Source organism: Cyanistes caeruleus, chromosome 4 (genome assembly GCF_971803275.1).
Source record: "Cyanistes caeruleus chromosome 4, bCyaCae1.hap1.1, whole genome shotgun sequence".
NCBI classification, from domain to species: Eukaryota; Metazoa; Chordata; class Aves; order Passeriformes; family Paridae; genus Cyanistes; species Cyanistes caeruleus.
The window spans coordinates 52760421-52787532 of record NC_141704.1 but is presented as its reverse complement, the minus strand read 5'-3'; the positions used below and the strand labels follow the sequence as shown (position 1 = coordinate 52787532).

At 36.8% G+C, this 27112-nt stretch overlaps 2 protein-coding genes across 7 annotated transcripts in view; one reads left to right on the top strand and one right to left on the bottom strand.

Moving 5' to 3' along the window:
• The window catches only part of IRAK4 (interleukin 1 receptor associated kinase 4), a 17126-nt gene extending 7923 nt beyond the window's left edge, over window positions 1-9203 (top strand). For 3 of the 5 annotated variants that reach the window (XM_086884657.1, XM_086884660.1, XM_086884659.1), the window contains exons 9-12: window positions 1807-1990; window positions 2772-2834; window positions 4377-4535; window positions 4643-6130. In XM_086884657.1, coding sequence (XP_086740783.1) covers window positions 1807-1990; window positions 2772-2834; window positions 4377-4535; window positions 4643-4678 — 442 coding nt within the window. In that variant the 3' untranslated portion in view covers window positions 4679-6130. Of the gene's footprint in view, window positions 1-1806; window positions 1991-2771; window positions 2835-4376; window positions 4536-4642; window positions 6131-7938 lie in introns of those variants that run through there. The other 2 variants (XR_015285615.1, XR_015285616.1) reach the window with 1 other exon arrangement.
• TWF1 (twinfilin actin binding protein 1) lies at window positions 8349-27112 on the bottom strand. Of its 2 annotated transcripts, none has more exons than XM_086884661.1 (9): window positions 27028-27112; window positions 23757-23834; window positions 21061-21239; window positions 19850-19945; window positions 18475-18579; window positions 13877-14002; window positions 13531-13681; window positions 13004-13125; window positions 8349-11476 (listed from the first exon to the last, which is right to left on the bottom strand). In XM_086884661.1, the coding sequence occupies exons 1-9, from the start codon at window positions 27050-27052 to the stop codon at window positions 11306-11308; spliced, it is 1053 nt and encodes a 350-aa protein (XP_086740787.1). In that variant the 5' UTR covers window positions 27053-27112; the 3' UTR covers window positions 8349-11305. The 2 variants fall into 2 exon arrangements, with proteins under 2 accessions (XP_086740787.1, XP_023786737.1); XM_023930969.2 differs by lacking the exon at window positions 27028-27112 and adding an exon at window positions 26556-26928.

Here is a 27112-nt window from a genome sequence, read left to right as displayed (position 1 = left end):
CTGGCTTCTGGCAACTCTGCTAAATACAGGCAGCTTCATTTTTGTAACCTTTCAGTTTTTGGGGAGCAAGCTTTTGCTTCATCTGCCTCATGTATGTGCTTGCTGCTTTGACAGTTTGTTTCTTCTTTCTTCCCTGCTTAAGCCTCTGGAGAAGTGTAATGACTGGAAGGGATGCACTTCTTACCTTACACTGCCTCTGCCCTTCTAACTGCTGTGAGTTGATCATTCTAGAAAATTGGGGTTTGGGGTTTTTTTTGTTTGGATAACATTTTGCAATTTGTTGTGTGAATAGTTCAATAGATTTGATTGGTACTATTAATAGTGCTGCCACTCCCAGATAACACTTAGATGAAGAGACATCTAAGAAGATTAACTTCAGTCTTCATTTTGCTGTGACATGTAGAGACCTTTCATAAAAACACAGGCACTAGAACAAATTCTCTAGGCTAGAGGGGACATGGTTTAATGTGTGTTCTCACAGCTGTTCATAGTTTTTTGAATTGGTTGTGCCTAGGAAGTAGTTCAGTTATCTTTCTTGAAAATATCTTGAAAAATCTTGAAAGTTGCAGTAAAACTTGCATTTGTTGTGCTCTTTTTGGTGTACCCCAAAAAAATGACCACTCTTTGGACTTAACTCGAGTTGACAAGAAGCTGACATTTATACATTTCTGAAGTTGTGATCTCGTTCTCTTTTTTTACTTTTTTTAAGAAGTTGAGCTTTAAACAGGAGACCAGTTGGTGGATGATGCCTTGACAAGTGTTTGGCCTTCTGTAGTGGTCATATATCTAGCATTACTTACAGCAGTTCTAATATCAAGTGATCCATTGTAACTTACAGCTGTATTGATTTTGTTCAGGTTTGGTGAGGAAGGAGAAGTTAGAAATACAACTTTCTATTTTAGAAATACATGTTGTATTAGGCCATGTGGCTTTCTTATAGTTCCATCAAAGGGATCAGAAAAAAAGGATTTCATAAATATTAAATCAAGTTATTTTAAAATGGTTCTTAGTGGTACAAGTTTAAAACCCAGTAGATTTCTGCTGTAATTCATCCCACTCTGTATTTTATGAAAGCGTTAAGGACTTTGAGATGAGCCTCATTTGTCAGGGTTGCTTTTTTTTTTTAAGGAAAGTAAAAGCTGGAGGTCAAGTGAAAACACGGCACATACAATATTCTAGCAGTAATAAGTTTTCTGGTTTTCTTTCAAGACAAGAATAAGAGTATTATTCATTTGGCACATGAATTTATCATGGTTGACATAGTATTAGATAATAGATATAAAAAAACCTGCTCTTGTTAGTTCTGAGAAGATATTTAGACTAGAACAATTAAACTGTGATCCAGTAGAAGTTGAGCTAAGTATTCTCTATTGTCCCTCTTAAAGCCGAACCATAAATGTAACATAATTGGTCTGTTATAAGAGTTTTGTATTTCTAAGGTTTGGGGGTAGGGGGAGTGTCTAGATTTTTTCCTTGTGTTCTGTTGTTTTGCCTTTTTTTTCCTTTTGGCATTCGTGCATGCACATACAAGAGAAAACATGGATGGATCTTGCAGTCAGCTCTTCATTTATTTAGAGGAAGGAATTTGGAAATTGAGCAATTGCCAACAAAACTAAATTTACATAACTTGTTTCATGAAATACCTTTAGATTTTTATGTAAATATCGTAGCTTTCAAGATAGTCAAAGTAGTAGTTTACATTTGGTTCTTAAAGAATTACTAGTCTGTCATAAAACCTGTTTACTGTACTGTTTGGAAAATTCTTTTTTATTTTTTGTTTTTTCCCCTCCTTCTCCTCTCCACCAGTGCAAATATCTTATTAACTGACACGTATGTGCCTAAAATTTCTGACTTTGGCCTTGCAAGAGCATCTGTAACATTCACACAGACAATCATGACTGAAAGAATTGTTGGAACAGCAGCCTATATGGCACCTGAAGCTCTGCGAGGAGAGATAACACCAAAATCTGATATCTTCAGTTTCGGAGTAGTAAGTAGAATGTGGGCAATATATGACTTCTTTTGTAAATGATGAAAGCATACAAAATAGAATATCTAAAATAAAATTATTACTCTGGTCTATAATTTTTCTTTCTCCCAGTAGATATTTTTTTAAGATAGTGTTTCTAAACTTTGACTGTGTTAAAACCATTTGAATATGTTGATTTGCTGTGTGAAGGACCAGACTGAAATAATATTCCAAGTTCTAGCTAAATGTGGTTTGAAGTGGTGTGGAACATTGTTTTTGCTTGCATAGTATTGCACAAAAGTGTAACTCAGGCTGAAAAAGAAGAAAATAATCCAAAAATGTGTTTTATTATATTCAGCACCAAAAATACAATGCCCATGTTGGATTTGCCTTAGAGCTGAGTACAAAAAAGACATGAGCTTAATATTTGGAAAAAAAAATGAATCCATTCTGAACAGATCCAAGACCCTGCTCACTACTGACTCACTTCGTAGCATTTCCCATTCCCATTAATGGGAAGGTAGGCCTAACACTATGTTTGAATAGTTTGGAAATTCTTCAGTCTTGCTGTGAGCAATGTAGGGTGAGAATAACTTGTGTTGAAATTTGTAAGCCACGCTGCTAGTAACAGTTAATGAAAATAAAGGCAGGAACAAAACCAATGAATTGTATAGGAAATCTTTGGACAAACACAGATCTTGAGAGTATTTGTTGACAAGCTGGAGGTCATGCTCCTTTTTTCAAATAATATTGTGTTACTCCGTGCTTCATTTTCTGTTCTGATTTTTCTTCTTTCTCTTAGGTGTTACTAGAAATAATAACAGGTCTTCCTCCAGTAGATGAAAACCGGGAGCCACAGTTGCTGGTATGTTCTTTATGCTTTCTCCTTCCCTCCAACTGCTCCAGGATTACTTTATATGAAATCCTAGTCAGTTTACAGGTTCTGAGACAATCAAATTAGCCATCAAAATATATAGTTGTGAAAACAGCTTTTTTTGTCAATGTTTATCTTAGAGGTGAGGCTGAAACTTTTATCTCTTGGCTGGTAGATTTGTTCATTCCTTAAGGTCATCATCTCCTAATCTGATACTGGAATTCTTTGTTTTGGCACTGCTTCTTATTACAATACCATTGTACTCTGTTAACATACTCCCAGATACCCTGGTAATTCCTCGTTCCCTGAAACATGCTGAATTGTTCATCTCTTGTTTGTTTATTATTCTGTATCAGTTTCCATCTTCAACTTTAGTGACAATTTGCAAGTACCATATGCTTTTAACCTTAGTGAAGTTTGAAATGTAAGGGCTTTTCTTGCACAGTAAGAGGTGAGTTGAATTTTCTTTACTATTCAGTTAGTAATTCAGTCGACTGATTAGGAAACTAATGTCTCAGAGTTCACTCTCTTGAATTAAAAACCTTACAAGACTTTTCATAATTTAGCTTTTCACATAGCTTAAAACAAAGTTCTGAACTAGTTAATCCAAGATTTTCCTAGAATACTTTTTACATAAAGACTAATTTATTTATTAAGTATGAAATAACGTTGAGGTCTGGATTGATTTTGTTCCATACTGTTTGGAACAGTATAAATCACTTTCTTCCAAATATTTAGGAATACCAGTGTAGTATTAGTAGATTTTTCTTGTCCTTTTAAGCTATATCTTCTGGGGTTGCAGAATAATTGTTGTGTTGAGCTTGTAAACACCTTGGAGAACTCAGGTTTTTTAAAGTGGGCTTTTTCAGAGATAGGATCTAATAAGGAATGTGACTGGTACAGTTTATCTTCGTAATGTATTTTTGGGGCCATAAAGAGAATGGTCAATGTCAGACCATACGGCATCCTTAGCTTGAAAGGAAAATTTTGAGGCAGTTGAATGCTGGTCAGCAATTTCAGAATGACCCATAGAGGGAGATGATCTGCCTCTACTCATTGCCACTTATTTATTCATTTGTGCTTCCTCAAACAGTATGTGTGATTACAGATAACCCATTTCAGGTGTGTTGGAACTGAGGCCTTTTGGATTAAGCCAGTCAGATTTAAAATTTGATTTCTGAATAGAAGTTTCCAGTGGATACCACAGTCACTGAGACTGGAGACAGAAGTTTGGTTTACAGAAAGAGACTTTATAAAAGTGATTAAAAAAATTATACCAACTTAAGATTGCATACTTGTGGGTTTTTAAGATATTTTATTGATTGAGCCTCTTCTCCTACAAAAGAAACAAGACTAGAAAACTGAGCTTCAAAGTGGGAGGCAGTTAAATCTGTATGATACAGCTTAAAGAAATTTTCTTTATGGTGTTGTGGTATAAAAATAACTAATAAAAAATAATAGCTCATTTATACTCTCACATGCTGTTCAGATACTTACAATGTTATCTGCTTGTTGGTTCAAAATCTCTTGTAGTTAAGTATAAAAGACGAAATTGAGGATGAGGAAGCAACTGTTGAGGAATATGTTGATGAAAAGATGAGTGACTGGGATGTACCTTCAATTCATAAAATGTATTCAATTGCTGATCGGTGTCTGAATGACAAAAAAACCAGAAGGCCAGACATTAAGATGGTATGTGGTCTTTCAGATAAAAGGCTTATTTTTGGGGGGTAGGTGGGTGTGTCCCCTGCATATGGTTACTGTATCAATTAATTACATTTCTGTCTGTTGTCTTCCAGGTCCAACAGCAGCTCCAAGAGATAAAAACTTCATAATGTGTTTCTTCTGACACACCAATGTTTCTGTAATAGAGACCCTAGTACCAAATTATTAATTAGTATTTAGTGCAACATTATCAGTGGTTCTGCTTTCCAGAACTTTCTAGGCACATGTAAGGTGTGTTGTTGGCTTGTCAACAGCTCTTTCACATATGTTTAGTCACTGGGCCCTTAACATGAGAAAATTCTTTCTTATATTAACAAATTCCAGTGCTGTTACATCATCATCTTCTCCTGCAGCTTTTTAAATGCATTTCCGTATTATAATCTATTTGATTCTTTTTATTTCCAAATATTTAGTATGTCTGATAAAAAGGCGTATGAGTAACTGGGCAGAATTTTTTTTTTTTTTTTTTTGCAAATTGCTGTCTTGATCAGGTGTATTAGACCTGTGTCTATTGAAGACAAAATCATTTAATAGCTATAATGGTACTTAATGTTGTCTTTTTGGGAAATGACAATAGTGTTACCCATTTAAAACAAGCGTGTACTTAATATTTTAGCTTGGGAGTTCATGTTAGTGTGAATGTTCTGGTTTGTGAATGTTATCAAGTCTTCTTGGTATTAGTTTTAGGCAAATAAATGCTGCAAGGCATTTTCTAGGTTGTTTTTTTCATTTCAAGGATTCCCAAGCAAAATAGTTATCTTGCTGTGCAGATGCATTTACACTTGCAAATTCTTTCTTGCAGTGAACCCTGTGATGACAAACCATTTAATTTTTATTCACAGGAAGACTCTTAGCTACTTTGACTATTTTAGGAGGATTGAGTATTTTTAGTACTTTAGGAGAGAAGTCCATATGGATTATAAATACAGATGGTTGCTTTTCTTAAAGGGGTCAGAATAGTGATGTGAAGACCAATTCCACATTTTAATTAGTCAAATAATTAAGCTATTTTTAATATATGTTTTATATATATATATGTATGTATATTAACTAAATACAAAAATACACTTCAAAAACTCTAAATGGAAAGCTTTTTAAAATAGAAACATTGACAAATCAAAGCAGACTAAAAATGGAATGAAAGTGATTATTAAGACTCCAGATACTTTGGACTAAGTATGAATATATTACCATTGTAAATGAAAGATGTTATTTTCATATAAACTCATTTTGCACCTTGTGAACTTTCTTAATAGCTTAGGGATAGGAATACAGTCTGGCCTACACTTAAATTTGGAATTCTATGATTATGTGTGACTTCATTCAGGAATATATATTTGTTGTAGGAAGAATGTGATTTCTAATGTAATGATATCATTAGATTTCTAGCTATTAATTAATTTTGTATTGCCTTTTCAAACTGCTGGCTTAATTTAGAAAGAAGGATCTACCTAATGGCTTCTAGCTTTTTTTTAGTATAAATTTTAGAAACCTGTTAATGTAAATAAAAACTCTGCATTATTACTTCTTTTTGCTATTAAAACCGTGAGCCTTGGAAATAATCATTTTATGTTCCTTGCATTTCTGTTAATAACATTATGGTAACTTTACAGCATGGAATAAAGCTGTACAGATCTGAACCTGGAAAAAAAAGCTCCCATAAAGCTAAATTAGAATAAAATCTGCTGAAGCTGATTCTTCAGCTGATGCTGAAGTTTTAAGCATCTCCAGCTGTTATGTGAAGGTTTTTTATTAGATCATGTCTGCTTTTTACTATTCCCTGGAGCTGGAATACATATCTGTTGTTGTCCAGAAGTGTGTTTGCTGTAGCAGCTGTCAGCTCTGTTCACCTCTGGTGTGCTAGAATGTTTTTGTTCATACACCAACTGTGATATTCTTCAGTGTGAGGAGAATCACTGCTACAAGCATGGGAGTTCCTGCTCTGTCATACTAGACCATTACTATTTGCAGTGCTGCTCTCAGTAGTGAGGTTTTGGCAGTAGTTTTCCCTTCCTCACTAAAAATGAAGCATGTTAGCTACTGTTTCATAAAATTTAGAAAAAAGTTTTGAACTTTAGTGAATAAAAATATGAGGGGTTAAGTAGGTAAAATTAGCTAACTTCTGCGCCAAGTTTGGGTATTTTTTTAAATACATAGGGGACAAGGAGAAAGGGAAGTTCTTTCTCACTTGATTTTTTTTTTTTTTGGATGTCTTCATACAGTAAAGTCAACCTCTCTAGACACTAACAGAGGATAAGAGTAGCTGACTTCAGTTTCTTTTGTTCCCTGCAACAACCTTATCCTAGAATACATACTTGTGTTATTTACTATAATAAGGCTTTCTAGGACACAGATCAGTAACTTGAGTCATTCAAGATATTTGTAATGGGATGATTTGCTTTCATAGAACTGGAGCTGAGAGAAATCCAGCACAGTTCTTGGTGGGTTCCACATGGGGCAGAGATAGGGCTAATCTGGTTTGTATACATCCTGTCTCAGCAGGGAAGGTGCCATGGAGGGCAACAGAGGATCACAGTGCTCAGGGAAGGAGCCAACTTTTTGTATGTTAAGGATTATAAAGCAATTTAGTCACCCAGGGAAGGACAAATGAATGAAAAATAGCTAGAGCGATTTACTGCAATTCCACAATTAGAAAGCAATAGCAAGATGAAAGAAAATACTAATGAGCCAAAGAAAATTGTCTTTTAAGGAAAACATAGGAAGGGGAACAGTTCTCCCCTTGGCCACAGCAGGAGTAAGAGAATTGCTGTTAGTTGCCAGAGCAGAGGTGTCTGCACAGCCCTTGGGCTGGGATGAGCCATAAGTGGTTGCTGAGGAACAAAAGCAAGAACAGGATATGTATCTAGAGATACTGCAGTGGAATAAAGTGGCTTTGTACAGTTTGCAACTCAGTAACTTTAGAAAGGGTGTACAGTCTTCCTTAAGTTATTAAGACTCTATTATAAATTTTCTTTGATCAGTTTGTCCAGTTGACTCCTGAGCCAAGACACCAGCACTTCATATTACTGAAATGGGAAATGCCTCATCTTTCTATTTGGGTGTTCCAGCTGGGGGTTTATTTACCACCCACTGACCAAAAGGCAAATAAAATTGCTTCTGATATTCATGGGTACATAGAGGCCTAGCCTATTCCTTCCTCCTACCTTCTGCCTGTTCCTCTTACAGCTCTCATTATAATTAGCATTTGGCATTAAAATTATTCTCTGCAGTCCTAGTTCACATCTTCAGATTTTCTTCTTTCAATTATAAAATTGCTGCATCACAAATATTTCCCCATGGGGGATGTGTTGGCAGGACAGTTTAGAGAAAAGCCAAGCCATTAAATGTTCTTTTCATCTTGAATTTCCAGGGCAAGAGGAGGTCTTCAAGCAAATTATTTTCAGTTTAGACAAAGTGTTAATGGAACAACATTACAAGTAGTTTCATTACAGTAGCTCATGCTGAGCAAGTAAGAGCAGATCGAACTGTTAAATCACCAGTCAACTACTTCAGCATTTTAAAAGGATAGAAGAAATTTTTGAAGGGGCTTATTATTGAAAGCACAAAAACTTCAAGAGATCCTTGGATCCTGCTATGGAGCCCTCCGTGCTGCTCCCATAAAGCAATGGGAAAGTAGCTGTTCCTAACATAGTGATTTTTCTCTAATAGCAAAAGCCAGGAATTCTGTTTCTGCTCACCTCTCTTCTTACACCCTGCAGTCACTTTCTAGTCCCATGAAAACTGCCTATTACAAAGAGACTGATTCAGACAACACCAAGCTAAAGCATCAATCTTTATTTATAAAGTAAATTACAAAATAGATAAGGTAAACTTCATTAATTTCAGCATCTGAAGGTGGCTTTCATTGAACACATAAACACACTGATAAACAAATTTTTTATTTACAGTGTCTATCTGACAAATTTTACCTTGATTAGTTTAATCTTTGATAGGAGTGTTTTAAAAGATCAAGATTCCCTAACTTGCAACATAAACATTTATTAAATAATTACCTGTTCTGTTAATTAACTATTTAATAGCTTATGAGTTAACTGCAAGCAGCTGCATTGCTTTTGGACTTTATGAAGGCCAACAACAATTTGAATGGACACTTTCAATTATTTAATTACCAGAGACAGTTAAAGGAGCAACTTTGATTAATGCCCATATTTTGCACTGGTTCTAAACATTCATAAACAGAAGTGGAGGCAACTATGTAGATGTAAACATGATAGATCTTACAAAAAGAACAGATACTTATTGCTGTTAGGAGAATAGCTACAAGAGGCCTGGAGAAGCAGCCAGCTGTGCAAGGCTTCATACAATTCTCTTTCTGGGGAAGGGTGAGGATGAGACATGCTCAGGACATGACTGACTCGTAAGGTAATTTACAATGTCTGGTTTGGGCTGAACTCTAAAGCAGCTCATCATAAATGCTCTTGCATAATCACTTAACCAGCTCTCATCATCCTCCAGATTAAGTTTTCCATCTTCTATCCTTATCTACCTAGGGAAGGATTACAAAAACAAAACAAACCCAACAAAAACAAAACAACAAAAATCAACCAAAATAACAGAGGAAAAAAAAATCCAAAACAAACATCCAACAAAACCCCCACAACATGCACACAACCCTATCAGGTCAAGCTGTTCATTATTTTAAACATTTAGTCTTAAGAAGCTGAACTTCCTTCAACTTGGACTAGATTCACACAACCATCAAGCAGTAATTTTTAAATGCTACACTCCTTAAAACCCAAACAAAACCTCCAAAGTGAATTAGATGTGTTGCAAATATTCTGAGTTAATCTAAAAATACATTTAATTACAGTGTACAATGAGTTGCACACACAGTAACCATATTTAAAAAACAATGACACTTGCCTGACACATAATACACAAGAAACCCTTAGAAGATCAGCTCCTTACCCTAGAGGGAGAAGGCAAGAAGCAGGAAAAGAACACAAGAGCTAAGGGCAAGCAGAAGATTAGCTGAGGATCAAGAGCTATTCAATTGGACTGATGTAGTGTGTAAAATTAAATTAAAATGCTGAAGTGTAAAATTGCTGCTGCATATAAAAAAACCACAGTAAAACCAAATATTGCAACCTTCACATTACATAGTGCAATCTCAGATGTCAATAGCAAGCTAGTATAGCCAAATAATAGATTAAATAATTTTTTATCAGGAACCACTAGTGTCAAAACATTATTCCCTACAAAACTAGGTTAAAGTCCATCTTCCACCAGGTAAACACACAATTCAGCTCTATAATGACTATATCCAGCAGCTACAATAATATCCAATGAACCAAGCTGGCAACTCCCATGTAGATTTAAAAAAAATCCAAAACCAACAAAACTCAAAAACCACAAAGGTCACATACAAGACACTAAAATGCAAGTCCTCACTGGGAATATAACCTATTCATGAGTATTTGCTTCATCACACAGTTAAATATTTAAGATGATCCAATACTTGAGTTCCACATCTAATTCTCCCTTAATGCACTTACTGAAATAATCTACTTTTCCTCTTCCTGTTAAACACATTACTTACAGTTCAATCAAATTTAGACTTGATTATTCTGGCTGATTTTGATATTTTGAAGAAGGGAAGAAGAGAGGGAAAAAACCACAAAATCCTAACTAGGGGCTTGCTGCCAGCAGTTATTCAAGACCTAGTTGGATTTAAATTACAGATGTAAGTTACTATTGAAGTTCAAATATTTAGGAAAAGTAGTTTTCAGAATATCTTGAAAGCAGACATTACAGTTGATACTGCAAACACAGTAGGACCTTAAGCATAACTCACTGTTATGAAGCAAGGCTACTTCAATTTTTACTGGACTTACACATTTTTAGATCTAAGTGCATCAATAATTAGTTACTTACTAGATTCTTCAGGCATATTGCTCTGAAAGCAGATCCATAATCTATTGATTAATAATCTAATAATAACCTAACTCATGGACTTTTAATCACCTTATACTTGGTCATTCAGTACCTAATATGTAACAGAAGTGATAGAGAAGTCTGAAAAAGCTATGGTGTTTTATGTCAGATTTCTTTAAAAGATAATTCATGAAATTAGTTAAATTTGAGATGACCAAGTTTTTGCCTAGGAAAATGTCCTCCTATTCCTGAATGCTTATATTAATTGAACAGTAACTAATTCTAGTTTATCTTTTCCATTACAAGAAAAAGAAACCCCAAAACAACAACAAAATCCAGCAAGGCATCCTGTCAAAATCCAAAGACAACCTTCTATTTTACTATTGTCCATAATAAGTGCTACAAGGAAATACAAAGTTTTATCTGGGACAATGTTATGTAGTCCTTCATCTCTTCTCACATGGAAAGTCTTACAGGTTTAATAGGCTATGCATAAGAATACAGCTGTGACTTACCCACAGAATACATGGGCTTCATAGTCTTATGCAAAGTTTATGATCACATGTACGGCTATTAAATAATGAGTCAAATTCAAAATAAAGGAGCACTAGCTTAGATTTTCTTTTCTAGCTTTAAAATAATTATCTCTTCTATATGTCATAAAACATGGTCAACAAATATAATCATGTAACAATATAAAAAGTGTTGAGGTCAGAAAAGAGAAGAGTAAAAAGAGCTTTTTTTATATCCCTAGCATCTACGAATGGAATGATTTCAGTTCATTACCAAAAGCTAGAATTCCATTTCTTACTCTAATACTTTAACAAATACAAACACAATTTCTAATCACTAGGTGTTTCAGTCTCTGCTGGACCTCTAATCAGTCTTCGTATTCCTCTCTTCCCTGCAGGACCTTTTGGTTTAGCAAAACTCTGTTTGTAAGCATGTTGTTTTGGATGTACTTCTTCATAAAGAAAGTCAGCAGTTAACTCATCACCATTATCTATTTCAATCTGTAAGAAAAAAACATCATACTCAAAGTCAAAAACATTCAGATACTTTGGTGAAACTCAATACTATATTAAAGCCAAATGTGCAATAATGTTTAAAGCCAAGCATGAAAACTTGTGCTTAATGACCTGAGAAATCTTGGATCGTTTTTCTGAGACTCCCCTATACTCTTACCAGTATTAAGTATGACTTAATTATTTTCCTGAAATGTAAGCACAACTAAACAGTACATGTGCCAAGGAATTTTTTTTGTCCCAAGCTTTGGCAGTGTACCTGTTAACACTAACTAGGAGAACACATTCCATGTGAAACTAGTGCTCATTTATTAATTTTAAGTATCTACACATTATAAGAATCAAAATTGTTCACTATAACATGCTTTAAACACTAACTGTATAAGCAGCATGCATACAATATTGTTATCTCTTGAGAAAGAGGGGCAAGTCTATAAAGAAGTCTGTATTATTAGCTGGCTACTGCCACTCAACAAGTATTCAGGTTTTTAGCAAGGAAAAGCTAAAATAATTAACAAACTGGAGGGGACTGGTTTAGTTTTCAAAATCTAGAGATTTTAAAATCAAATAGAAAGAAAATAGTACTCTCAAGCCAAACTCCACTGTTTTAAATTGCAGGAATTTAGAATTTAGAAATGGCCTTGCTCTGCTGAGCATTCAGCACTTGATGCCCTGCCCACTGTAACACTTGACAGACTTGCCAGCCCCAGTTTTGCTGTTCCAAGTACATGCTTCAGAAATTTCTGTCTGCAGGAATTTTCAGGAGTCACGTGTGCTTTAATTTTGTTGTAGGAAGGCAGTTTCAGAAAAAAAAATATGTACAAATAGACATAGCAAAAATCTAGATAATTCATGTCATCTCAGTAAAAAGGATTAGTATTAACTCTGCTATTTTTAAGGTAAACATAATCTCCACAGAAACTAAGTTTCCACAAAAGTGTTAAAAAAGTAATGTAGGTCTCAAGTGGACCTCATTTCTGTGGTCTCTGCTCAGGAGGTGAGAAGCAAATTTTTGCATTGCAGTAAAATTTATACAGCATGAAAAGATCAGCTTACTCGCAAATGCTTGTTTGTCCAATCAAGGACTCCTGAGATAACAGTTCTAATTTTCAGAACTGCAGCTTGAAATTATGTTGAAAATCCCTACCTAACTTTGGCTTTAAAGGAATTTAGTGTTTGACAACAGAAATGTGTTGTGGTCCAAAATATGACACAACTTTGAATGAGAAATCATCTTCATTCTATAAAGTCCTTCAAATACTCTCAAATGCTTCCTTGATGCACAAGGACATATTTGTTAAAGATAAAAGTGTAGAAATTATGAAAAAGAGTAATATTTCCATGATTTAACTTTGTATCTCTAGCTCCATCAACAATTATTTCCTGTTCAGGACAAACAAAGTTACACAACACTTGTCATTGTTTAGACAAGGTGGTGACAGAGACAGTTAATAGTTTTCCATTAAGAAGGGAAGACAGGAATGGGGGAAATACCCATACACCCACTGCACTTACCTTTCTGACTATCTGCATCCACAACTGTGTTTCTACAATTTCTAACAATGGACTTTTGCAACTAGAGTAGAGCATTCGTTCTCGTATACTACAGGTATAACCTGGCATAGAGTAGATGAAAACTGCAGGAAAAGAAAACAACACAAATCAGACTATAAATGCACTCTATCAAAAGTTGTTTCATAAAACCATTTACAGCAGAGAGGTGATGGAAATCAGCTATGCAATCTGAAAGCAAAGTATGTAGTGCCATTCTGGATCTTTTTCGCTTCAGCAAATGTTTAATTTCAAACAGGGGATAAGAGAATGGCTGGTATCTGTATGATTTCACATTCATGGGTGTTCATAATCAAAAGGGATAGCTCACTACTTTACAAACACAAGAATTCTCCTTCACAAGTTCACCGTTTCACAACCAAATGAATATGAAATTTATGATCACGCTGACACATCTTTCTGTCTCAAAACTCCCAAAGAATTTGAAACAAATTTGTTGTAAAATTTCATACTGAGAAATTTTCTCATACTTATGGATTCCAAATAGTCTCCTTCGTGTGTGTGCTTATACAGGAAAAAGTGGTAACGCGCAGCATCCTTTGGAACTCTTCTTGGCAAGTCCTTAAGTTCAGTATCAAGAGTGTTGGCCAAAATTATAGTTTCATTTTTCATATCAATTTGCTGTAAACAAAGAAAACATGGATATAGTTAATGCAAAAAAACAAACCAGAGAACATGACAGGATGGAAAAAAGTTTGAATTAATCTAATTCAAAATGGTAATTTATCAGCATACTATATCAACACACATTGTTTAATATGTGGGTAATATATTTTACACTCATTATTAAAAATAATTAAAATATTTTATACTTGCCAGTTGTACATAATTGAGTTTCTTATTTTTCAGTTTCTCCAGAGCCTGAATAGCTTCTTTAGCAATGGGGAATGCTACTCCTTGCAGTGTTTGATGCTTGGTATCTACACCAACATCCGCCTGTACCTGGAACACAGGTCAGCCAAGATGTTAAAAGAAACCTCTGCAGGCATTCATTTGGTTTCATACAATGACTGACAGGGAATTCCATATGGTTACACAGAGTTAGCAGTAGCTATTCCAAGAATAAACTACCCCAAGAAATCATCCCCACATTCAAAAGATTTGCATTCTTTAATTTACAGGTCATGTTTGTTTTCTAGCCTGCAAAATTTCTTATCTCTGAAACAGCTCTGCTTAGCAGAGCAACAAAATCATCAGAGGGAGAACTGGTTCAAGTGTCAATGAAGAAGTTCCAAGTTAAAATCTAGTACAGAGACACAATAATCCAGGAAAAAAAAAATCTTTATTTTCACATGCTGTATTATACTTATGAACTGAAAACACTCTTTATAAACTTTGTTATAGCTTGAAAAATTTTATATCAAAACAAAGATATGATTTTTAAGTAATCAAAATTTTTGAAGGAAGAGAGAAATGATGAGACAAATCAAATGATCTTCTCAAATGAAAAGTAAAGCTACTACTCTCCCTCCTTTTTAACATACTCCCCCAAAAAGCCTATACCAAAACAAACAAACAAACAAACAAAATCCTAATTTCTTACTTCTAGAAGGTCTAGCAAAAAGCAAAAAAAAAAAAAAGAATCCAGGACAAGCTAGACAATTGTTCATAATCCAGTTATATTAGTGTCAAATTATTTGAGAGAACAGTTATTTAAAAGCTGATGTTCAAGAATGTTTATCTTAATATTCATTCAGTTTCTCTTAAAATGAGCTCTGGCTTACAGTCTTCTTCTGTCTTAATTTATTGTCTAAGTATTAGTTTTTGAATATATTCACTTCCTTTTAAAGTTTCACAATTACATTTAACATTGCTTATGAAGCTGCAGAAGTCAAAAAAGTGTACCAAATGGAAAGCGTGGGCCTTAGATCTATCAATTAGAAGATGTGCAGCTTTATTTAAAAAAAAGTGCTAATAAAATATGAAACAAACTGATAAAAAAGTTAAAAACAAACACTTGTGGCAACACTTATACTTCACAATTTAAAGAACAGCTTGTCAGCAACAAGGAAAGAGGAAAAGAAAGCAGGTGGAGAGCTTACTTTGCACAAAGATTGATAAATTTATTAACAAGGTTATAGAAAAAATATTTTGCAAAATATATATGTGCACAAAAGCCTGACTGACAAATATAAAAGAGGCATCACAAAAGTAATAAACCATAATAAAATACCATACTCTAGAAACCATATTAAAATAACGGTAGAAAATAAATACTCCAAACTTAAGAACAAGCCGTGAAGTGTGGAGATAGACAAGGGAAGAGAGTAACCCAGTGTAACTCCAGATACAAGAAAATGAACAGAACCACCTAAGTCACTTAAGAATATTTAAATTCACACCACTAAGATTTAGGTAGTAATGGCTGCTGAGCACTGGATAAAATGGCAGATGAAGTTTCCTGTGAATAAATGCAAATCTACACAGGGGGAAAAAAACCCTCTTTTTTACTTGTATGGTGATGGGGTTGAGCTGGCTACTACCACTCAGGAGCAAGAAATTGCATGCCACTCTGTCTAAATCTGAAAATAACCCCAGCAAAACAAAAAACCCCAAACACTCCCCACCCACAAATGAAAGGTTATAAACTGTTAGAAAAAAGAGTAGAGAACAGAACACATTATTACGCACTGTAGGTATCAGTAACATGCCTGCATCTTGAATACCACATGCAGATCTGGCTTCCCCATCCCTCCATCTCATAAATTATATAGCAGAACTGGAAAAACTGCAGAGAAAAGCAAAAGGATCAGAGGTATGGAGTGCCTTGTTTAGGAGGAAGAACTACCCAGATTAGGACTCATCAGCCTGGAAGAGATAACTGATAAGGAATACAACAGAGGTCCATGGATAGAGAATCATGGGACAGTTGGGGTTGGAAGGGTCCTCTAAAGGTGATCTAGTCCAATCCCCCTGCAGTAAGCAGCAACATCTTCAAACAGGTCAGGTAGCTCAGAGCCCCATCCAATCTGACCTTAAATGTTTCTAGGGATGGGGCATCTACCACCTCTCTCAGCAACCTCTTCCAGTACCTCATCACACTCATCATAAAACAAATTCTTGCCCATATCTAATCTGAACCTACCCTGTTTTAGTTTAAAACCATTTCCCCTTTTTCTATTGCAACAGGCTCCTGCTAAAAAATCTGACCCTTTATTTTTTGTAAGTTCCCTTTAAGTACTGAAAGGCCACTAAGATTTCCCTTAGAAGCCTTCTCTGCTCCAGGCTGAACAACCCCAACTCTCTCAGCCTTTTCTCACAAGGAATTTGTTCCAGCCCTATGATCATTTTTTGTCCCTTTCTGAACCCACTCTAACAGGTCCATGTCCTTCCTGTGCTGACTACCCCAGAGCTGGATGCAGTGTTCCAGGTGGGATCTTACCAGAGTAGAGCAGAGGGAGAGGATCACCTCTCTTAACCTGCTGGCCACACTGCTTTTGATGCTACCCAGGATATGGCTGGCATTCTGGGATACAGAGGGCTTTATCTAAGGGGAGGAGGAAACTGAGGATTGACTGAAAGTCTGCCTTTGCCACACTATCTGTAGGGTATCAGAATAAACTAGAGATTCTAAAGAACAGTAAGTGGTTTTTTACATAGCATTTTGTCAGGCTGTGGAATATGCTGCCATAGGACCTGTGACCAACAAAACCTGTTATGTGGATTTATAAAAATGACAAGACTCGATGATGGATGAAAAATCCATTAAGAAGAATTGTATAGTAAGATATCATCTTCTTTACAGGAAGTTCCCTACCTGCAAATGCTGAAGCAACAATAGAGCATTTTACATAATTATGGACTTCTTGCCCTGCTCCTACATTCTTCCTAGATTTCTGCTGTTCTCTCAAGGACTTGACAACAGACTAGGTGATCTTTTGATCTGGCCCAGTAAAATATTTCTCAGGGTAATTATGAAAGAGTATATATGGAAAACTTTTTAAAAGCAAAGCTTTTAGTTTTCTACATCTAATTACAGGTTTTGTAATGGTGGAAACAATGAAGAGAAAAATGATGTAAGTTAATGTATTGTGAGATGTTTCAAACAAAGCCAAAATGGCAGCAATATACAATTCATGTGTCCCTGAAAAGCAAAGGTAGTGCTGCTGAAATTTCAGAACACATAAAGACAGTCTGCGTGAATCAGCTTCTAAACACATTTTGTGTAGTACATACACTAAATACCAGAAGTGATCACCAATCCCACAGAAATTTTACTTCATTATTGTTTTATTTCAAAAGCTGATGCAGTAAAATGCAATATTTAATGATGGTGAATGTATTTCTGCATGGAATTGTTAAAATCAGGCATGAACACTAACAAAAGACACCACTGGGGGAAAAAAGTCAATAAACAACAAATTTGCAGCAAAAGGACAGTAGAGTGAAAACATAGAAGATACACAGCTGTATTTAACACAATGGCTGCCTGGTATCCAGCTGCAGAAATAAATCATACTTCAAATACATGTACCATAGCTCTAACATACAGTCTAAAGAAAAAATAAGTTCAGCACATGGCCTATTTTAATATACATCTGACATAAACAGTGTTCAAATGAAGGGAAAATGTGAGAAAAAGAATCCTCTGAAACTTTTCAGTCATTAGCTAGATGGCAATCAACAATTTTTTTGGTTAAAGGCCTTTGATAGAGATTTTTCTAAGAAGTGTTTGTAGCATAAGTAAATCAGTCTCTTAAAGTGATCAGCTATTTGGTTTGGATTTCTGTTTTATTTTTATTGGAATTCTCTTCCCTTCTTCTCAGTCTTAAAGTCAAGTGCACTGGTACCACAAACTATGTAGCTTTCATCTAAGAATAAGGCTGCTGAAATACTCCTGGCAATCACTCACTGCAATAATTGCTATTCTGTGTTTTTTCTTCAATTCCTGCCACCATGGGAAATGCATGGGGGCAATCACATGTGGACAGTGACTGAGGGTGGAAGACACCTCCGTAGGGCACCTTGTCCAATGATACTGTTCAGTCAGGGCCACCTAGAGCCAGCTGCCCAGGCCTCTGTCCTAACATCTTTTGAATATCTACAGGATGGAGACTCTGTAACCTCCCTGGGCAGCCAGTGCCAGTGCCTGGTCACCCTTCACTAAGGAGCACATCCAGTGATAGAAAAAGCTGAAGTTGCAACAATTAAGCAGTTGCAACAATCTGCAGTTGCCAGGCCTCTGATTTGGAAACTAGGCCTTTCAAACTCAGTGAGATCACTCAAGCCACTTCAACTCCAGCCATCATCATCCTGCAGTTTCAACCCACTGAGAAGTATGTTTATGTGCTCATCCACTCACACTTCCTGAAACTTTCCATTTTCTGTTCTGCCTTTTTTTACCCTACATTTCCCTACAATACATTTGGAACTCTGCACTACTTCCCAAACATGCTTGAAGACATTTTAGGTACCTCATTAATCTTAATTTGTCGAAGTTCCTCTTCTGCTGCAGTCAAAGGTGCAGGGGAGGATTGTGATATCAAATATTTTTTATATCCATTCAGTGAAACATCATCCTGAAAGCACAATATCAATATTTATCAGGTTTTTTTTTAGAACAGAACTTTTCTTCAAAGACTTTCTATGGAGCATTGCAGAAAGTAGTTGCCTTCTGTACAGTTATGGTTATTTTATTTTAATATTCCAATATTCCATTATGTCTTGTTTCTGAAGCCCAGAGGTATCCAAGGAATTAGCAGGTGGGATTGTAATAGGGTTCCAGCAGAATAACAGAGCTGGTTGCAACCAAAGCATCCTTAAGTTTAACAAAATAAAGACAAATTAGTCCACTGGATGCTGATGATCAAGATCCTGAGTGGGATCAGTAACTTGAACACCTTGAAGAAGCTGTTATTTTCACACAGAGGAACATTTAAGGCCAGCAACAATTAAGAAGTTTATAAAGACACCGAAACCAATGATTTATAGATATGTAAGTGTAACATAATGAGCCTGGAAAAAGTGAGTTACATCAATTTCATCTTCCATGTGTACCAGGCCTATTCTGAAATAACAGTAAGACAGACGTAATGCTCCTTTCTCAAAACTGAGACAGAAGTTCAGACTTGTAGGGCTAGACACAAATTCCATATATTACATAGGCTGCTAATGGTTTGGTGCAAGTGGTGGTTGGAGACTGGTTGATTGAACAAACAAGAAAATATAACAGGACCTCTACCAGTAAACCCTCTTAGCAAGTCAGTTATCTACTTCCCTCTATATATAGAGGGAATACATATATATATATATATATATATATATATATATACACCTATATATATATATATATATAATACAGCCTCTCCAGAGAATTTTATTAACATATTTCTTAGGATAATGAAGCCTCCGTGACAGGTTAATGATAAATATAACAAATTATTTATTCAGTGAGCAATAGAATTATTAGTCTCATATCTACCACAATGGCCCATTTATCTTTCACAGCTTTTTTCCCCACTACAATAACCTCTATTCTTCATCAAACCTTCAACTCCTTCCATTCTATTAGAGGATTCATGCAGTGAGATTAAGAGATATGCCTATTACTCTTAAGTCATTTAGTTTTCATAAACATTTGAAGCAAGGACTTCTAAGCCTGCTGATGTTACATATTAACTTGTTCAAATGAGCTTAAATATACTTTAGCACTGGAATAATACACATAGCTTTTAACTCTTTTCTCCTTAATCCAAAAAGACCATAAACAACCCACATTCATACCAATAACATCAGCCACTATATTCAGTATTTAAAGTCAGTGTCCTGACTTTGGAAAGAAAAACATACCTGTACAGTTCCAAATACTTCATCCTTAATATGGCCACCTCCAAATTCTTTCTTAAGCGTTGCTCGGGTTGCTGCATACAACATTTTTTGACGAACCTGGAATATAATAAAACAGTAGCTTTTAGGGTTTTAATTTTTAATATTTAATATTTTTAAATGTTGAAACAGCACTATAAACTTGATACTTACTCATACTATTAAACTCACAAGGTCATAATACTATGTATTATTATCAAAGTAACTTCAAAACTGAATTGCAGCCTTAGTTGGAGTATGAGCATTTTTTTAAATGGAAAAAATCAATCAATCAATCTTTACTAATTTTAAATGGGAAAAAACCACAATTGTTAGAATCTTTTGTCATCTGGTCTGTGTACTAATGGATACAACAGACAGCAAACGGCAGACTAGAAATAATTCATTATTATTTTTGATTTGATAGTGACTCCAGATAGTTATGGTTCAACTACGGAGTGGAAAAATTATGTTTGCTCCCTATTAACTTGAATTAACATAGTCACTTACTCCTCTCCCAGCAGTCCCACCTTCCCACTTCATTTCACCACCATGTTATCCTCTCCACAATGTCTCACCTTTTCCACATAATTGTCTCTGTGCACATCAACTTTCGGTGTCTTATTATTTCCTAACTGCTAGTGAAGGCAGTAGGAATATTGGAACAGCTTTGCTTTCTGCCTTGCCTTATCTCACATTCCTAGAACCTGTATCTTAGTTTCTCCTAGAAATCCGTAATTCTAACCTCAGTCCTGTCCCATGCTTGCAAACCACTAAGAAGGAGTGTACTCTGGGGCACACAACATATCCACAAGTGCCAGCTGGACAGACAGCAAGCCAAACAGAACAAACAACTTGAGCTCATACTATAATCCTTCTCTATACGAGCACCCATTAAGATTTCTGTCCTATATCCTTCCATATTTTTTTCTCAAGTACTGACAGTAGGACAGACAAACAGGGCAAAAAAAAACTGTATTGTGTCCACCAGTCAGGATCAGCTGTAATCCATCTAGACCTACTGATTGGCTCTTTAATCATCTTAAAGAAACATTTTCCTAGTTTTCTTCTGGTAATGTAGGGGGAGGTTGGGGAATGCTTCATTCTTCAAATCCTTTTCCTTCATAACTTGGATTCAGATCAAATGGTACAGTTGAAAATTCATTAACACAAATCCTCTGATGACTGCTACTTACAGGAGAGTGATCAGGTGACCATGCAATGAAGATCCATTCATATCCTTGAGCATTCTGAGAATCTAATCTGTATAATATATAACATGGTTGCTTGTCTTCAAGAAGGGGAAGGACAAAGGAATCATAATCCTTTTCCCATGATCCAGCTGGCCGTCTAGAGGATCCCACAACAAGCTGCTCTAAAATCAATAACCACAGCTAGAGGTTAGCAACAATGTAGTTAATACCATCTGTCAGAATTAATAATTACCACAAGAAGTTAACTGGACACATAGTTGTTCATAATTATGCCCAGAAGAATGGAAGACAAGAGGAGTAAGAGTAAAAGTGGGTTAATTCCTACAAAAGCTGTGTATGTTCAAACCCTAACTTACTTTAACCAAAATACTGATTGAGAAAATACTGAGTTGGGAAGTCACATGCTTCTATGTATTAGTTTTTTTTAGCATAGCATACATGGAAGAGAAATAAGAACTGTCTTCTAATAGTTAGTTTATTTTTTAATATGGAATCCTTTAAGAGTAAACTTTCAAATTTTAGAATTATAATTACTGATGCTCTTGGTATAACATATTAGTGTTTGTATTTATTGTAAGGGGACAATAACCCAGTTATACAGTGAAAAGGGTTTGGAATGAATATGCTTGCACTAATCACTAACTTGACTATCTAAGTAGATAAACCTCTTTCTAATATAACTTCATAGCTGTGGTCCCTTTAAATGACTGAAGTTGTTTATTATGTATAATTGGCTTAAATCTGTATAGAATACTTCAATAGTACTTAATTATGTGAACAGCTGTACCAACAAGATTTTTCTCTTATTTATACATCACATCTCAGTTTCCAAAGGAAAGTGTTAGTATACTGTCTTACAAAACATTTATCAGCTTCCCAAGAAATACTAGCCCGCACAAGTGGAAGAGAGGTCCTGCAACAGTTTGAAGACCATCATAGCAGCTAGTACACAAATCACCTTTTGAGAGTCTAGGGCTTAACTTATAAAACTTCAGACAAAAGTAAAACAGCACACAAATGCCTCTACAGCAAACTTCAAGCAAAGCATTCACCACAGTAACTCACAGACCACAAACAGCTCAGGACAAGGATGTTTGGCCCTTCTCTGAATTAGATGCTAAGTACCTGAAATTGTATGCTAAACCAAGAGCATTCTGAATGTACTTGCCATTTGTGAACTCTGTGGGTTTGTACCCACTTGGATTTAAGATTCAGCCAGAGGAACTTCATGCCCAGCAGCAAATCTCTTCTCTTATTAAGTCAGATTAGCAAAACCAAATTTGAATATTATCTGTTGGCTGTTATCTGTTGTGTAAGGCTTCTAAAGACAGATGAGGTAACTGCTCTTCTTCCAGTGTCCTGGGAGTCTCACAGGTTTCTTTTTGAACCACAGAAAATACTATCAAAGACTGGATTCTGCTTCTTACAGAGATGAAATGCATATACCTATATATATATGTTTATATATATGTGTATACACATGTATACATACACACAAAAATGAAAAAATAGGAAATGAAAAATAGGGAAAGTATTCAATTTGTATCTCTTATCTAGGCTTCACTTCATATTACAAAGTAGCATATACACAAAAGCATATTGTTTTGCCTTGCTTAATGGGAAAAAAATCCCCAAAGCAATGGTTTGTCAGCATTTACCTTGTGCTACGGAGACTATCACAAAGTCCTGCCTGTAATCTTAGTATTCCCTTAAAGAAAGCTATATTAAAATATCAGAAGACTTCCTAAGTAAAGCAAACACAAAGAAGGTAACAGTAGGTTATTTACCTAACAATAGAAGTGTGTCTGTGTATGTATGTACATGTAACTTTTTCCAGCTAACAGATTTTCAGTGTGCTGTAAATGAATGAAGTCTAGAACAAACTATTTCAAAGTGGACAACTGACATACTTGAAAAGATGGACTATACCAGGAAATCTCTTATACAACCAACCAACACTGCTATTAAAGAAAATAACAATTATATATTCTGTCTTTCAATGTTTGCAGCCTATATCCCTTGCCAAGAAGTTCAAAAATCAAACTCCAGATCTGATTGAAATTATGTAATTTTCTCTTTATACACATATGTTGAGATTTAAAAAACAGTTTTAACTTTGAAAATTTAAATCTAGTTACAGACTTATAAAGATATTTTCTATGTAGCCAGATTATTATTTAAACATCTGCTTTAGCAGGACTTTCTACATGTAGCACTTTTATGCTGATATACCCTGATTAAAAAAGCAGATAAAATTTACAGTTCCATCTTAGTTGCATCTAAGCTGACTGGTTGTTGTGTAAGTGTCCAAGTGCTACATAGGTGTGGAAATTTTCATTTCCTCTACTCTTTCTTTAGTCAGAGATAAGAATAAGTTTATTTATACTATCCATATGAAATACACAGCAGTTCTTGGTAAAACATGAAATTACATTTGGGAGGAAAACTCAAAAGCAAAAATACAGGAGTATTGTAATAAAAAGGCATAAGACCACTAAAATTAAAATTTTACTTTCTGTATATTAAAAACCTTAGCAACATTAAGTTTGGCAGAGTTCTTTTTTTTAAACAATAGTACATGTAAGTCATTAAAAAAAAAATAGGAAAATAGTTGTTTTAACAACTATATAAAACAACTAGTAAAAGAACCAAAAAAAAAAGAATAAAATTTGACTAACCATTGTCAATGACTATTTTTAAAAGCCTGTATTGTCCATTTCTGGCTCCAACAAAGATGTCTTTAACACTTCCACTAGCTGAAAAAGAGAAAACAAAAGTAATCAAATTAACGCATTTCACTTCCCTAGGACAAAGAATATTCATGAGGGTAAGAACAACACTGGAAAAACGTACAACTGGCCCTTTGCTACAAAGTTGGACAGAAAGATGAACCCAGGAGTGATGCTGCTGCTCTGCTGCCTACTGTTCCAACCATCAGCATGCCACACAAAGATGAAAGGCAACATTACGAAACAGCCCTGTTTTCCAGCATACCAAATTATTTTCAATATTACAAAAATTAAAGGTGACATCATATCATCAATCTCATTTTTCAGAGTTAACACAGCAACACAATAAAAATATGACGCATCTCAAATTACAGCAGCATCACAAAGTCTGCAGGCTTAGTACAAACTTTCAGACAGAAACTTTACGCTTGCCAGGAAAATGTTAGAGCTTGTCTGGCAAAAGCGATGGTCTTTCCTGAGATCACCTCTCTGCAGAGTACCAGTGAAAGCTGCCACTCATCGCTCGTCTTTCACACCACCTTATCTCCTTCTATGGTCGACGACACTGTTCAAGCCCCAACCTATTGTAACAGGATCACTTTATAGTGAATTTACAAAGTAACTAAAATATTGTTACATATTTGTAAATCATACTGACACCACACAACCAACAGGACAGACTTGCTTCCCTAAGCACACTGAAGAGCTGTTCTTGACTTGCATGTAGACCATTCTTATCTCAACTTCTCTGCTAAATAATCTCAGTGCAGATCAGTGCATTATACCAGAGAGAGAGGGTTGTAAGGAGTTACTGAAAAACATTTATCACAAGACAGTCCTTTAAGTAATCCCATAGGATAGAGCATAGTACCAGCAAAACAAATATCATACCAGGAAACAAATAAAATGGATTATTTATAGTCAGGTTGAGGCCAAGTGAACAGATGGTATCCAGCAACACTACTGCCCATACTCAAAACATTTTACATTTATGTTTGTCCAAGTGGTGCCAGGGCCATCCTGAGAGTCCAGAATGGCATGTTAAAAGAACATGTAAAACAAACTGGACTGCAGTGGTTACCAGTTCAATCCCAGTTTCATTCCAGCTGTCATCTTCCCAATAATCAGTGCAGACCCTCACAGTAATTTGCTGCCAGCTTTTCTAATCATCTCTGCTGGTCTTCACCATTCCATTGAGCAACCAAACATTGCACCATTTTCTAGACTTTTTCTTCCCCCAGAACATTCTTTGTCCTCCTCTTGTCTATTATCCTTTTGTTCCTTATTCTCTCATTTCAACACTACAAACAAGACCAGAATGCAGCAATCTCAACACCAATTCAAGAACTGTGACAGTTTCTTGAAAAAATATCTTGAGGCACTTGTGAAAGCAGCTCACTATCAAGTGATCTATGAGGCTTTTTTCATTATGAAGGTTTTTAAATTCACAACAGTGATATTATTTTCTATTTAAACTTCCTGCATAGCAGAGGGTCACAGAATCAAAATCTGGGCTTATTTCACACATATTTTGCAGGGAATATTATTTTAAAAGTATTTGTAGGACTGCAGACCCATTCAATTGTATTTCCCCCCAGTCAGTGTATTCTGTGAGTTCCTATAGTATTTTTCTGCACTGGCCTGTTTAAAAAGTCCAGTCCTTTTAGCAACTGCCTGGTACGTATCACTGTGCCCATGACTTCATTTCTATTTCCAGAAAAAAGCAGCCCATGCTGCCAAATCTTGTAATTGTTTATGAGTGACAGTAGCCTGTTTGTAGCTAGTGCCAGCAATGGCACAAGTAGAGCTGTTCCTCTTCCAAATTGCAGAGGCTGATGCTTTGCTGCAAACAGGACTCCTGATTAGTGCCTGCTGAGGCAGGTTCCTGCAGGAAAGCTGCCGAGTTCTCTACAGCTCTCCTCAGAGGACAAATGATTCTCAGACACGAAGCAGAGCTGCAGAAGAGGCTTAGCCACGCTTTTGCTTACAATAAGCAAGAGTATTCTTCTGCTCCTCCCCTGCCAGCATCGCCGGGAGAACAAGGGATTATGAGTTACTAACTAACAGGTTTCCCCAGACTGAGAGAAAAAAAAAGCTATTCCAGGTGCACCTCTAGCCTGAGAAAGGTTGAAGAACTTAAAACAAGAAGCTGCAAAAAAGACCAAAGACTGGCATGCAAAGGAAGAAAAAGAAGAGAGGGGAAAGGGTGCAAACCACACGCAGCCAATGGACAAAAATGGACATAGAAGAGCAGCTAAGGGCTGCCGTGGCTGGGACAAAAGTCACCTTCAACAATAAATATCGGAGTGCAGGCAAAGTACATGGTAGTAGTCACCGAACACGCAGATTGCAGAAATGCAGACGGTAAAACCTGACCCCTCCTTAATCCTGCTATATAATCCCTGTTTAGCAATTCTGTGATTCAGGGGAAGTCGCTAATACTGCGAAACAATACGCTGTCTCCTTCTAACTGCTCCTCGCGCCCTCCAAGGAAACACGGGGAAAAAAAGGCTCCCACATACTTTTCCCTTTTGTGGCCTCCAGCGATGGGCTTTATAGTGAACTCTCCTAAGCCAGGGCTCCTGCTTCTACCCCGGGCTCTCGCTCCAAGGGACCCGGCAGCGACCCTCGGCATTTCCCGTGCTGCCCAAGCCATCCCAAACTCGCTACGGCGACCCCGAGCAGGCGACAGCCCCCGGCTCGGCACTCACCCCGCCACCGCAGGAAAACCTGCCCTGGAGGAGTTACCTGAGCCCAGGCGGGCCCTGCCCGCCATTCATGGGGCTCTGCAGCCAGCACTTTCCTCGGGCGGGCTCCCTGCCTCTCCGGGGCGGACAGGCGCGGTTCACCAGGCCGATAAACCCCGCAGTATTCGCCTGACTGGGAACCGAGCTCTGGGTTCGACCCCGAGGAGCCGTGGCCGCCGGGGACGAAACCAGCAGCAGTTCCCCCTCTCGCTCGCCCCCTCGCCAGCCCGCGGCGCAAAGGACGGGCTCCTCCGGCAGCAAACAAAGAGCGCGGTAGTGGGACAATCCCGCCGAGAACGGCCCGCTAAGCGCCCGCCGCGGCCGCCTGCCCCCGCGCCTCGCCCCGACCCGCGGGGAAAGGCGCTCCGCCCGCCTCCCGCCAGCCCGGCCGGGCCACAGCGGAGACGGCGCCGGCTGTCACGAGAAGCAGCGGGCACCGCGGAACGGAGGTGCGGGGGAAGCCCTGCGGGTACCTTGGATGCCGGTCTGGTGGGACATGTCGCTCCGCGCCCCGGCGCCGCCGCCGCCGCCTCCCCGCCCGCCCGGCACAGCCCGGCC

Excerpts from the sequence above, each read along its gene's own strand:
- TWF1 (XM_023930969.2), bottom strand. The coding sequence starts at position 26,583 with ATGGCGGGCAGGGCCCGCCTGGGCTCAG. Across the intron at positions 23,835-26,555 it reads CAGGGCCCGCCTGGGCTCAG|CTAGTGGAAGTGTTAAAGAC; the intron begins GTAACTCCTCCA and ends TCTCTTTTTCAG. Across the intron at positions 19,946-21,060 it reads GGTCACCTGATCACTCTCCT|GTTCGTCAAAAAATGTTGTA; the intron begins GTAAGTAGCAGT and ends ATTATATTCCAG.